The 12,505-nt window shown below is 39.0% G+C and overlaps 3 protein-coding genes across 6 annotated transcripts; 1 reads left to right on the top strand and 2 right to left on the bottom strand.

Moving 5' to 3' along the window:
* The first annotated feature begins 3,463 nt into the window (after nt 1-3,463).
* Nucleotides 3,464-4,678, top strand: bug (thioredoxin domain-containing protein bug). The gene is made up of 2 exons (XM_018103095.3): nt 3,464-3,608; nt 3,670-4,678. The coding sequence occupies exons 1-2, from the start codon at nt 3,569-3,571 to the stop codon at nt 4,554-4,556; spliced, it is 927 nt and encodes a 308-aa protein (XP_017958584.1). The 5' UTR covers nt 3,464-3,568; the 3' UTR covers nt 4,557-4,678.
* Nucleotides 4,679-4,804: 126 nt separating this feature from the next.
* On the bottom strand, nt 4,805-10,936 carry Mlf (myeloid leukemia factor). 4 transcript variants are annotated; one of them, XR_001925658.3, is made up of 6 exons: nt 10,742-10,936; nt 9,136-9,365; nt 8,548-9,070; nt 7,191-7,454; nt 6,201-6,539; nt 4,805-5,481 (listed from the first exon to the last, which is right to left on the bottom strand). XR_001925658.3 is itself a non-coding variant. In XM_018103593.3 (5 exons), the coding sequence occupies exons 1-5, from the start codon at nt 10,795-10,797 to the stop codon at nt 5,334-5,336; spliced, it is 1,221 nt and encodes a 406-aa protein (XP_017959082.1). In that variant the 5' UTR covers nt 10,798-10,935; the 3' UTR covers nt 4,805-5,333. The 4 variants fall into 4 exon arrangements, 2 of the variants coding, with proteins under 2 accessions (XP_017959082.1, XP_017959081.1); XR_001925656.3 differs by lacking the exon at nt 10,742-10,936 and adding an exon at nt 9,445-9,642; XM_018103593.3 differs by lacking the exon at nt 6,201-6,539 and having other exon boundaries at nt 10,742-10,935.
* Nucleotides 10,937-11,052: 116 nt separating this feature from the next.
* Nucleotides 11,053-12,001, bottom strand: LOC108653250 (trypsin delta). The gene has a single exon (XM_018103610.3). The coding sequence runs from the start codon at nt 11,962-11,964 to the stop codon at nt 11,170-11,172; it is 795 nt and encodes a 264-aa protein (XP_017959099.1). The 5' UTR covers nt 11,965-12,001; the 3' UTR covers nt 11,053-11,169.
* Nucleotides 12,002-12,505: the final 504 nt, after the last annotated feature.

Below are 12,505 nucleotides of genomic sequence, written 5' to 3'. Positions count from 1 at the left end.
GCAACATGGCGCGACAAATTCAATTTGCTATGCCCCAAACACGTGCCCAACAACAACCACAACAGGCACAAAGTCAGCTACATCTACACACACACATACGCACATACAAACACATTTTAACACAAACAAACGCGGCAGTCGAGCGACACGTCGAAAGTTGTTTCAAAAATCCCTGGAGAAATTAGTTTGATTTATGTTGAGTTTCCGGTGCAAATAAATTGCCAAGTTTACAGGTTTCGGGATTCGGGACTCGGACTCGGACACGGACACGGAGCGCAATGCGAACGCATAATTGATAATGCGAGCGGCGTAGCAAGCGGGTTCCTGTGGCATGAGAAGGTCAACAGAGAGGAAGGAGCCTACGGGTGAGACAGATGTGTGGACTAACTCTGCATTCAATTGACACCTTTTGTTGTGATAAAAGGTTGTTAGAGTTACATTGAATCTGAATGTGGGAGCTTTAAGAGTGTGTAAATTTGTATTTACACCCATATAAATAGCACTATAATCAAAATAAATATTAATATATGTTTTGGTATGTTAAACGACCTCGCCATAGACGAAAAAGAAATCATTAGGTTTACTTTCAGAACGTAAGGGATCTGAATTATATATTTGCCATGAAATTTCACCATATTAAGCAAACCTATCGAATTAATAACTTACCTCTACCTCTACTTCTACTTATACCTATTCTGCACTAAATATTGTTTCTATATCTACATGATCGACTACATTTCAAACGCTTTAAAACTATTTAAAAAAGCAATTCACACATAAGCTCTAACCCAAACTGTATCTGTCAAATGCGGTTAACTGTCGGTTAAAAATCAAAATCGCTTGACACACAGCAAATGGAAAACCTCAAAATCAATTAATTTTATTGGCTGGTCCTTTTACTTTTATTTTTATTCGTTTCGTGCTTTTCTCTTTACCGAAATATCGTTGTGGTAGAAAACTATTTGGGCCACGTTACACATGGTATGTGTACACACACTTTAAAAGCAACCAACTTCCGAATTCGTATTTTGCTTGCAACCTAAACCATTTCATTATTTTTCCTTTTTTCTGGGAAGGAGAAAAAGAGATAACGAATTTCGTTATTTTATCATATTTATTTATAAATTTGTAAGCTGGCAATAATCGCTAAGAGTAACTCAATAAATTCTTTCTACAGTAAAAGTAGTAACTTGAAATTGATAAATATATTTTTTATATTTGTTTTATTGCACATTTGGTTCGCTTGGAGATCCTATCGCTGACCGTGTCAGCGGCTTGGCCAAGCTCTCGCCATTTCCTATCCAATTAAGCAGATGTCGTAGAAGCCTGTCAACGGCGTGCAAAGGTGAAAAGTTGCACTTGATATCAAATGTGCCAAACCATGGTGAAATCGCGTGACTGTCAAACAGTGAAATTTTCAAGCTGTGAGCGGTGTGCAAAACTTTTCCACTAGAAAATGGATAAAATTGTAACCGAAAACAGGCTGTATGAAAAAAATCTAATTTCTGACAATATAAAAAATAAAAAAAATAAATAAAAAAATTTAAACAAAATTTAAAAAAATAAACCATTTCCGCATATCTTTATTTTGCAGAGTAATATCACTAATGAAGCAAAGGCTCATCGCTGTAGGCAAACTACCTCAAATGGTTAGAGTATGTAGGGTTTGACTTTTCACGCTGGATTCTTTTTAGTTTTGTTGTCTCTTTGGCTCACGCCCAATTTAATAGTTTTTCGATTTGTTGAAAGCAAACGCCAAAGCATAGAAAATAAATTGTCACAAAATGCTGGCCAACTTGAACGGCAGCAACCGCAAAGGCTGGCAAAAGTTTGCTTCAAGATTCTTACAGCGAGCACTCTTACTCAACTCCTTGGCCTTATCTTTATCAGTTGAAGAAAAGCGCAGCAGCCATTTCGATTCGTTCTCGTTTTCCTTGTCATTGTTGTTGCTGTTGTTGTAGCTGTTGTCGTCACATATCGAGTGCCAGGAGCCGGGCCGAAAGTTCGACGACTCTGCGACTCGCTCCGGGCAACCACCACAAATACTTCCGACCGCGCCAGCAGACCGCCTACAGACACTGTTCGATGCGAACTTGTAAATAACTAGGCAATGGAGTGAATCGAAATATTTTCAATTGAATTCATTTGATTGCAAATGCCACTGCCATCGCTGCTCTGAGAAGATAATTATCAACGCTAGCGCATACAGTGATGTCCGAGTGCAGCAGCAACGACTGATCGATACTCTGCAGACAGCAGCTAGTTGCTATGACACGCGAACTTTTTTCACAACCCAATTTGAATGTCTGTAAAATGTTTATACATATGTATAAAAATGTATACATATATGTATGTACATAACATATATGACAAAAAATATAAATAATATAAAAGTGCTTTAATCAATAATTATCAATTAGGCAGAAAAACAGAACACAAATAAAACTAAAAATAAAATGATATCCACTCATTAAACCACTTGCAACCCTTGCTTGCTCGTAACAGGGCACAAGGCACCCATCTTAAAGTGGATGGGCCTCATAAACGCCCAAAAAGTGCCTTTTAAGAGCACAGTTGGCTTGTCGGCGGCATCATCATCGTTCTGTAACTAGTTGTAAATATGCTCAACATGCACTCAATGAATGAAATGTGTGCACAATGTTGAAAATAGTTGTGACACCCCTCAGCACTGACGCCCCCCAGAAAAAAAGGGCCACAAAGGGTTGCTCATCTCTGTTGTTGTTGCTTTTGGTCTTGATATTGTGTTGCTGTTGTTGGTGTTGTCGGTGTGCATACGCCTGGCATGGCCTGAGCCTGAGCAGGCAGCTTGTACAGCAACTTCCGCTTATATGGACACCACTTTAGCATGATAAATTGACGTTGCCGGTTTTTAAAAATACAAAAGAAAATGAAAGACAAGAAAAGACTCTTTAATAGCAGCGCTGTCTATTCTATACAATATTTCATATCCAGAATATCCTAAGGGACCTATACAATGTATATGAAATTCAAAATTATTTACACTACAAGTTATGAGACTCTATCATCCTCTTTAAATCTATATTTCATCAAGCAATAAAAACAACTCACGTGACGGTATCGCTCCTACTCATACCCTACACAATAACTGTTTAGGGTATGCAAATCTCACACAAAAATGATGAGTAGACAAATGTTCTTGTGTTGTGTGGCCGTGGTCGATACGGGATGCTTGTGAGTGTTTATGGTCATGCATAATTGACTTACATTGCAATGCAATGTTTAAATTTAAGCGCGCGAGTTTCATATTGTTTAGCTTTGGCATTCGCTCGTAGAAAAAACCAAATTAACAGTATTTTCGCCCATTGTGTCGGCTCACTTATTGCAGTATATTTTTCAATACATTCAGGTTGTCAGCTTAAATCGTGACATAGCAATGAACTTTGATATGACATTAAAAAACGAGCATTATTCAGTATATTTTTGACGATGAAACGACTCAGTAGGTCTATGCTGTTTATTAATTTTTACTTTTTGGCTTTTTAATTCTACAGTAGCGCAGCCACACTGTAACAAAGCAAATACAAAAATGCATACAAATGTAATCTTGCCAATATTATTGCTCTTGGGTAAGGATTTCACAAACAAATTAATTGCTGTTGACACTAACCATCGTTACTGCCTTAATAGGGCTATATGCAGCACAAGCTCAAGGAGAGCTGTCCGGTTTGTTGGGCGCTTTGAAATATCTGGGTCTCAATATCCATTCGAATGGATCAGGATCCGTTCCCGTAGGGAATGCCTCCATTGGGCAGTGTCATTACAGCTTTCAGTCGTACGCATTGATGCAGGAGCGACACATTTGCGTGCCGGACGATGAGTATATAATACATCTAGCGGAGCAGCCGCAACCACGAAAACCTCCAATTTTGATAAAGTGCCTGCAGCCAGATCCATTGCCGGAAACGGGCAATTTGAGCGCACCTATGCCTAAGCTGCTAATCATGCAGAGTGCCAAAGAGATTGTCAATCTACTGAAGCCAATTGGTAATGCAACCAAGCGTCACGAGCCGGGCAGCTGTGTTCTAGTGCACTTTTGCACAAACACTAGCCTCGAGTGCGCTCGCGTGGCGACTCTGGTCAATCTGCTGCCACACTTGTTACCCACACTGCCAGTGGCCTATATCGACGCGTATGAGTTTACGCGCTTCAATGCAGAGTTCGGCATCGTTGCACTGCCAACGCTGATGATATTCCATCAGGGAAGACCCCTCATCAAGTATGATCCGCCCAGTCACGACAAGGTGAGTGTGCGCGGCTTTATAAAGCGGCACACAAACATAAGGACCGTAGACCCTAAGAGCTTGCATCCCTTCATCCACACGATGATTCAGTGGGGACCACTGTCATCGGTTCCGACAAAGAAAACAGATTTCTATCTAATCCTGGCCTGGGCCTTCATACTGCTCTGCTTGGGCAACTATGTGCGACGCACACTCTTTTGGAAGCAGCTTGTGGAAATGGTTCAGCGCAATTGGCGCGAATCGGAGGAAACCCAGATGGAGATGATCGACTAAACTTGGTTACAAACTTTATGATTTAGAACTTGTATATATTTTCTTTACGCTTTAAATTTACTATGTATGTATGTATTTTCGTTTAATTAAATTCACATAAACATTAATTTATGTCTTAATAATATGGGTTTTTCTTTTTATATAGATAGGAGGCGGCTTCTTCTTCGTCGCTGCAAAATTGTTGATCTTAAACGCTATTAAGAAAAACTAAAGTATTGAGAATATTTAAAAACTTTTAAGCTTAGTGCTTTTACCTTTTAAACTAAAAATTTTATTAACATTATAAGTGTGCATTGGTAGATGCGTGTGCATGTGTATGTCTGTGTGTGTTTGAAAGTGTGGGGGGTGTGAACAGTTGCCTTGCGGCATGAGCTCGCTATCGATATTTATCGCAGATTCGCGCAGCTTTTGTGTCGCTACAAAGGTTTCGAAAAGTGTTATTGGATATACATATGTGGGGCGACCAAGCCATGAATCCTGTCTACAAAAATAAAAATAGCGTACGAAAGAGACGCGAATCTGCTGCTGCATATATATATAAATATATACGTATATACATTTATATATTTATATAGATATATATATACTAAAGTTGTATGTGTAAGGGGGGAAGCGTATGTTCGTGTGCCTAGATTAGTGTTGATCGATAACATGTACTATGGGTTGGCGCTTTGCAATTGGAGGTTTAATTTGGTTCTGTAATAATGTTTTTATGTGTGTGTGTGCAATAACTGTGTAGTTGTGTGTAGTGTGTAAATGTTTTAGCCCCTTATTCTATTATTGAGGTTTGTTCCGCTTTGCCGATTTGACGCGCGGCTCGGCTCTATCCTCCAATCCACGCGAGGCGCTTGACTGTTGATGATGCTTCAGACGCTGCTGGCGACGGGCAGCAGCCGGATTCGCAGCATAGGGATGTGGATGTATGCTGTACAGAGAGAAAGATAACATTAATAACTGTATTAATCGAGGGAGAGAAGAATGACGCAATTACGTAAATAAAATATATGATAACGTAAAAGTTTATATAGATTATCATTCCGTACAAAGGCCAATTCTAACGTAAATCTTAAAATGGTGAGAGCGAGGCGAGGCATGAGTGCGTTATTCATATGAGAAATGGAGATAGAGACAGAGAGAGAGCATAAGCTGAATGAGTTGGCGGGCACCGTTACGTAATGTGTGGAGAGATACGCAGTTGATGTGTTTGTGTGTTGTTGCAGTCTCTCCCACGTAAAACAACAGAACGTAGCAACAGCAACAGCAGCAGCAGCGCAGCAACAGCAACAGCGTTAGAATTTAGATAAGCGTCGTAGTTGTGTCACGTAGTACGTAGAGAATATATTATGTATAAACGAAGACCAATTAAGCGTTGTGTAGCGTGGCGTAACGTAACGATGAGTTTTTGTGGGTAGGAGATAAACGAAAACGTAATGGAATTTGTCAACAGGCAACGAAACAATAATGTGACCAAAACGCGTACCTTCAACTGGAAATACGCAAATAAGACAATTGTGACACAACATGCTGAGATTAAATATACGTCGCCTTATTTTTCTTACATTAACTTATAGATGTGTTTAGTAAAATTTAATGTACATAGCTGTAAAAAAAATTGCTGTTTTTATTTGTTTTGGGCGGCCTTACACGTAACATGTGGGGGCACGTAACGACGTGTGTGTGACGTTGCAGAGATGCGTAACGTAGATGATTCGTAGCGTCGCAGCGATGAAATTTCATGACGGAGCACAGCGGGCGATTTAGATAAATAGCGAGTTGGAGCGCCGTCGCCAAACGCAGTTACTGGTTAGTAGGTGGTTTTGATTACGTCGCAACGTTGCACGTAACGCGTCTCATTCAATTACGTTGTGGTGTATATGTTAAATATTTATATGTGTATAAGTTCATTATATTTTATGGATCATATATTATGCACATAGATATTTCTATTTTCTATAGAAACGTGAGTTATATAAACGCCAATCTCTGCATCAAAATCGAAATATGATGATTTATATACGTATATATACGTAAATGTATATACATATATTGGTAGAGAAGAGAAAGAAATAGAGCGAGTTGTTATTTCAAATATTAAAATGGATTATACAATTAGGTTTAATCTTTTCGTGGGAGGAAAATAAGCTTAAATTGCTGAACAGCCAAAAAGTGTAACGTAAAATTACCGTAATGTAGCGTATACATTACAAATGGTTAGGATAGAGGGATAGGAGTTAAGATTTTCAAACTATTTCATTGTATATCTTTCAGAGGGGACGGATAAAGCGCAGAACGCAGCGTTATGTAAGGTTGAATTCCTTTAGAAATAAAATATTTTACCAAATACATAGTATATGTATATCATATTTCAAATTTCAAAGAAAAGTTATTAGAAAAAATTTCAAATAAATTTAGCGTATTTATAAAACCAAACCAGGCATGAAGCCAAATCGTAACGTTACATATTTCTGTCACTTATAATGATTGCGATTCTCGACTATGTTATGAAAATAATGATCTGATTTTAATAATTATTTTTGTTTTTGGTTTAAGGGGAAACTGGACATTACGTATATCTCTCATTTAGTTGATTTGGTTTGCTGTTGTTGTAGTTTTGTTTTGCTTATGCGAACAAACCTTGGCGTGCCGGCAATGCTGTGACTAGCGCTCGATACGGTGGCCAGCGGCGACGACGAAGGCGTACGTAGTGGTCGACGGGGCGTGGCCAAGTGCTGACCATTGCGCATATAGGCGCGACGCGATGCTGACGTATTTCCAACGCCCAAATAATTGTTGTTAGTTGCATCATAAGTTAGGGGCGAAGAGGCTGATGTTGTTGCTGCAGCTGCTGCTGTTGCCGATGGAGCGTCGCGACGTGGCGAAGTTGTTGTTGTATCGGCGCTGTTGGTGTCGTCGTTGTTATCATCGGAGTATGGAATCAAGTCGAAGAAAATGTAAAAGAGATTACAACAAAACACATTTTGGCGTATGTCGATCGGGCACTAAAACTGTGTTACGGGGTATTTGTAGTAGTAGTAGTTTATGACGTAGCAATCCATTACGTAACGCGTTTTGGGTACTTTAAGTAACGTGAATGCAATACATGGAAAGAATATGGCTTATGATTTCAACTTAAACAAAAAATAGGTGAATCAAAAATACGTACAAAGTTGTTTTTCACATTTTCGGAAAATCATATAAATTAATATATTACAAATTACAAATTACTTTGCCGCCTACCTCAAATTACTCTCATTTTATCGTTATAGTATTCGAACGTAGTAGGAATGTAAAAGCAGTTTTTTTTTTTTTTGCATTATAGACAATTGCTTTGGGTTTCTCTGACTCTGACATACATGTATACACATATATATATATATATATATATATATATATATAATATATTTGTGTATAAATATATATTATATAATTAGTAAAATATACTGTATGTACTTTGCTTGAATTAGTAATTATTATATCTGCAAGTAAATACAAACGTTTTAGTTTAGCGGGCATTGTGAAGAAGAAAGGCTACAATCGGAATAGTGTTACGATCTGTGTGTCTTGGATATATCTTGTGTAGCTAGTCTCAAACAAAATAAGAAACTGGTAACTATGTTAAGCAGCTGTTAATAAAATTCTATGTAGAAATTATAAAAATATTAATTATATTACTTGTATTTATATATATCAGATTTAATGATGATATCAGGCGTAAGTGGAAATCTCTTTACGATGTAAAAATTCTTTGATGGCATTATATAAAGATTAGCCACTGATGTTACTAACAGCTGTGTACTATGGAACCAGTTCAAACCTATCAAAATCCACACACGATATATCCAGTGGTAATAATTGCGTGTTAAAGGCCAAAGCTAGAGTGTCAAGTGGAACGAAAGTTTTGAAGATTCGAATTTAATGCAACTCACTAAATGCGCACGTTTACCTGCCAACTACTGACAGGAGAGACTAAAACTAGTTGCCCTCGACTCACCTGCTGTGCGGGGCCGTTGGGGGTGCGGGCAGAGCTGGCAATTGACGGCCGGTGCGTGACGGCTCCTGGATCACACAATCATCATCATCGTCGTCGTCGAGCGGCTCAATGGTAACCGTCGAGCCTCCAGCAGCTGGGCGAGCGCCGCGTATGGCATGCAAACCGCTGTGACCACTTCCATGAGGTAAAATGCCGCGTGTTGCGCGTGATGTGAACTCGCGGTCGAACTGTTCGGCCTCCTCTTCGTCTAAATTGATGAACTCCTGACGCTCTTCTAGCTGGCCAGAGCGCAAATCCTGCTCCTTCTCGATGATGTGTGCGCGATCGCCAATGTGATGACCAATGGCCATCTTTTTCAAGCCTGAACGTGAGTCCTGAACGGTCTTGCGTGTTTCGCGCACGCCACCAGGTCCAGTTTTGGTGCTGGTGCTAGCCTGATAAATCTGTGGACGTCCATCTGGACCCGAGGACATGGTCATCACTGTGCTTTGGCAAAACGAGGAGCCGCTATTACCGCCAATGTCTAGAGTAAAGAAAGGAAAATGAGTTAGGAAACAAATCTCAAAGAAGTTGTTCGTTAATACCCACCGGCATTTAGCAAACGGTTGAAATTGGGCATGGCTGGAAAGCCAAATAAACCGCCGCCCATTGGTGCCATTGCATTCTGATTACGCTCCATCAATGAGCCCTGTTGGAATCCCGCATCGAATGGAGAGGGACCCAGCATATTAAAAGGATCCGGCATGAAGGAGTTCATCAAACGATTCATCGAGCGCATTTGCATATTCATAGCGTTCATGTGGTGGTTCATAGGATTGCTGCAAAGAGATATATTCATTTTAATTCAGTTTATATAATAAAATTTTTAATTAAAAGCTGCGAAAAGAAATCACTAACTTTGTGTCCATTTCGGAAGTCTCAGGTTTTTTTTTACGGCTTGAATTTCGTTTGCGTTTCATAACTCAAATAAAGTTTTCCGAAAATATGAACAACTATATCGAATTCGGTGTTTTAATAAATTTAGAACTGAAGGCTAAGGAAATGAAAACACAACTTTAAGCAAACAAGTTGAACAAAGTGCCTCGTACAAAAAGAAAAGAAACAATCGCCTGCTTAGAAAAAATTCAGTTTGCAGAAAATCGCGTACACTTCATCTGTTGACGTTTACGACGTCTATGACGTTTATCTACAGCAGTTGTCAATGCATAAAGTTCCTTCACTGATATCTTAATTATAATAATATAACGTATATTTCACTCCACAGTATTACAATGTAGCAGTAATAGCAATAAAATAACATGAAATTAGTGTATAGGTCAATTACTGAACCAGACATTAATGCACGGGCATATATATATCATAAAGCTAAATTTTTCTATTCTTGCTTAGAAATAGTTAATTTCCTGTAAATAATATTGGTGAACTGATTTGCGTAGGCTGTAGGCAATTTATAAAACAGAGTTTCCAAAATTGAGGTCATGGTCAACCATTGTCCTGTATGTATATATATATATTGCATATATAAGTAAAATGAAGTGAATGTACCTTTAACAAGCACCAAGTTTCATTTAATTATATATATTTTAAACAAATACGTACCGTTGGCTTTTATTTATCTTCATGTTGCATAAAAATCAAATGTTCACCGAATTACACAATAATCAGAAAATAAAAGAAAATGACGTTATGCCCTATCCCAGAACTTGACACAATGGCATATAAAACTTAGTTTTTGTTGTTGAAGTCAGACTAAACTAATCTTATTTATATTGACAGCGGCCAACGTGCAATCGGAATTATCGATTAATTGCGGCCCTTCCATCTTGTCTTCATTCTTCCTCCTGCTGCTGCGACTGCTTATATGGTGGCATGCTGCGCACTCACACTCGCACACGTCCACACATACACAACAGCATTCGAAAAACTGCGCTGTGTGTTGTGTGAAATTGACACACACAAAAACATACATACATACGTCATCCAGCCAAACACCTAATCAGCGAATTTGCTTCAATTAAAATGCACACAGGCTAATAACTTCTACCGCATTGTTTAACTTGCTTTTCACATTCATATTCCCACATATTTAAATTCACTGTTTTTTTGCACAATTTCCATGCTAATTTTCCACGCCCCAATATCGACAACTAGACAGCTGAGCATCATAAATAAATCATGTTATTTGGAAACTTACTTCATGAATCCGAGATCATCATCGAAATCACCCATTAATGCACCAAATAGCGACATATTTTATGTTTTAATTCTTGTTTACAGTCCAACACTAATTGAATCACAAATTTTGTCACTTTTTTAAACTTGTTATAACTTCACGAGTTTTCTCGAACACAATGTGACCGCGTGGCAGTTGTCGTAGAAAATCAAAATTGTGTTACCACATACTCAAACAGCAAAAAAAAACCAACGAAATGCAGAGACTGCCAACCTATTTCAATTTTTTCAACGCTGGTCATATTTGAATTCGTCTAGTATAAATTAACAAATATTTTTAATGCTCTGTTTATTTAAATATAAAGGCCATTAAAGGTAGATATAAAATATTAATTTGTTCGCTTAACTTGTTCATTTTGTAGTTGTGTTATTACGAAAACAATTCGTTGTTTACAAGTATGGAGCAGCATGTTCCTCAATCCAAGCTGTGTGGTGTTTCACGCTAGTGTAAACTCCAGGAAATCCTTCGCGAGCACAGCCCACTCCCCAGGAAACAATACCCACCAAGACTCCATCGACAGTCAATGGGCCTCCAGAATCACCATTGCACGCATCTTTGCCTCCCTGCTCCACACCTGCGCACAACATTTCATCCGTTATTTTGTAATCCTTAGTGGAGTACTGAGAGCCACAGGTGTTTCTGTCCATAATCTCGACCTCTACCGCACGCAACATGGCTGGCAATGCTTCATCCGCTTCGGTGCGCTTGCCCCAGCCGCTGACTATGGCATGAGTGCCTGGGTTGGGTGAGTCTACAGCCAAAGGAATAGGCTGGACCAGATTGGAGTAAGCCAATGGTAGAGTGGTTATGATCATACCCACATCATTCACGTGCGTCTTCTTATTGTAGCCGCTGTGATAAATCAGCTTGCTGACTTTGACTCCCTGCTCATCCAGATCGGCTATCGAATTTTGTCCCGCCACGATCCGTATGTAGGAGGCGAAGCGTCCTTTAATGCAGTGGGCAGCAGTCAACACCACACGCGGTGCATAGATGCTGCCACCACAAATATGCAGCAACATATATGTCTCCAATCGGACCGATACCTGGTACGGATAGTTCACAATATCCGTTTCAGTCCCGCCCACAATGTGGGTGCTAATGGAGGCGCTTTGGGTCAAAGTTGCCAGAGAAAGCAGCCCCAAGAAAGCACCAACAAGTATTCCGAAACACGGCAACGACATTACGCAAAATCCAAAATTCGTATATTAATTAAAGTTTCGCACTCGGCTCTTATATACGAACGGCGTGTGCTTATCGCTGTTTAAACCGAAATCGCTCAAAATCCACGACACGCCACGGATTTCAATAAACGAATTCAGTAATATCATAAAGCTAAAGTTAACCAACTGTTTTATATCCATTATAAACATGGCGGTTTTTTAAAGCGAAATGCCAACCAATAATTAACCAATAGACCCCATAAGCTATTCGATAAGTCTTTTACGATACGTCAAAAAAAAAAAAAAAAAAAAAAAAAAAGAGTTCACTAGCTTACTCTATTTGGCATAGGTCACAATAATCATCAAAGATTTATGATGAGTCATTTGTACTTGATGAACTTTGATGTGGCAACGAAAGAGATGTTAGCAGTATATATAGTCTTATTCTGAAACTCTTAACTTTATAGATTAAAATCAACGTCTCGCGATTGTCCAGTGCTGAGATTTATAGTCACCGAAGTGCAAAAGCAGCAAAGCAACAAATGCTCTTGATAACAGCTAT

The sequence above is a fragment of the Drosophila navojoa genome, chromosome 5 (genome assembly GCF_054131105.1).
Source record: "Drosophila navojoa isolate 15081-1374.11 chromosome 5, UAZ_NAV_1.0, whole genome shotgun sequence".
Classification (NCBI taxonomy): Eukaryota; Metazoa; Arthropoda; class Insecta; order Diptera; family Drosophilidae; genus Drosophila; species Drosophila navojoa.
Note: the sequence above shows the minus strand (reverse complement) of the source record. Positions and strands in the feature narration are given on the sequence as shown.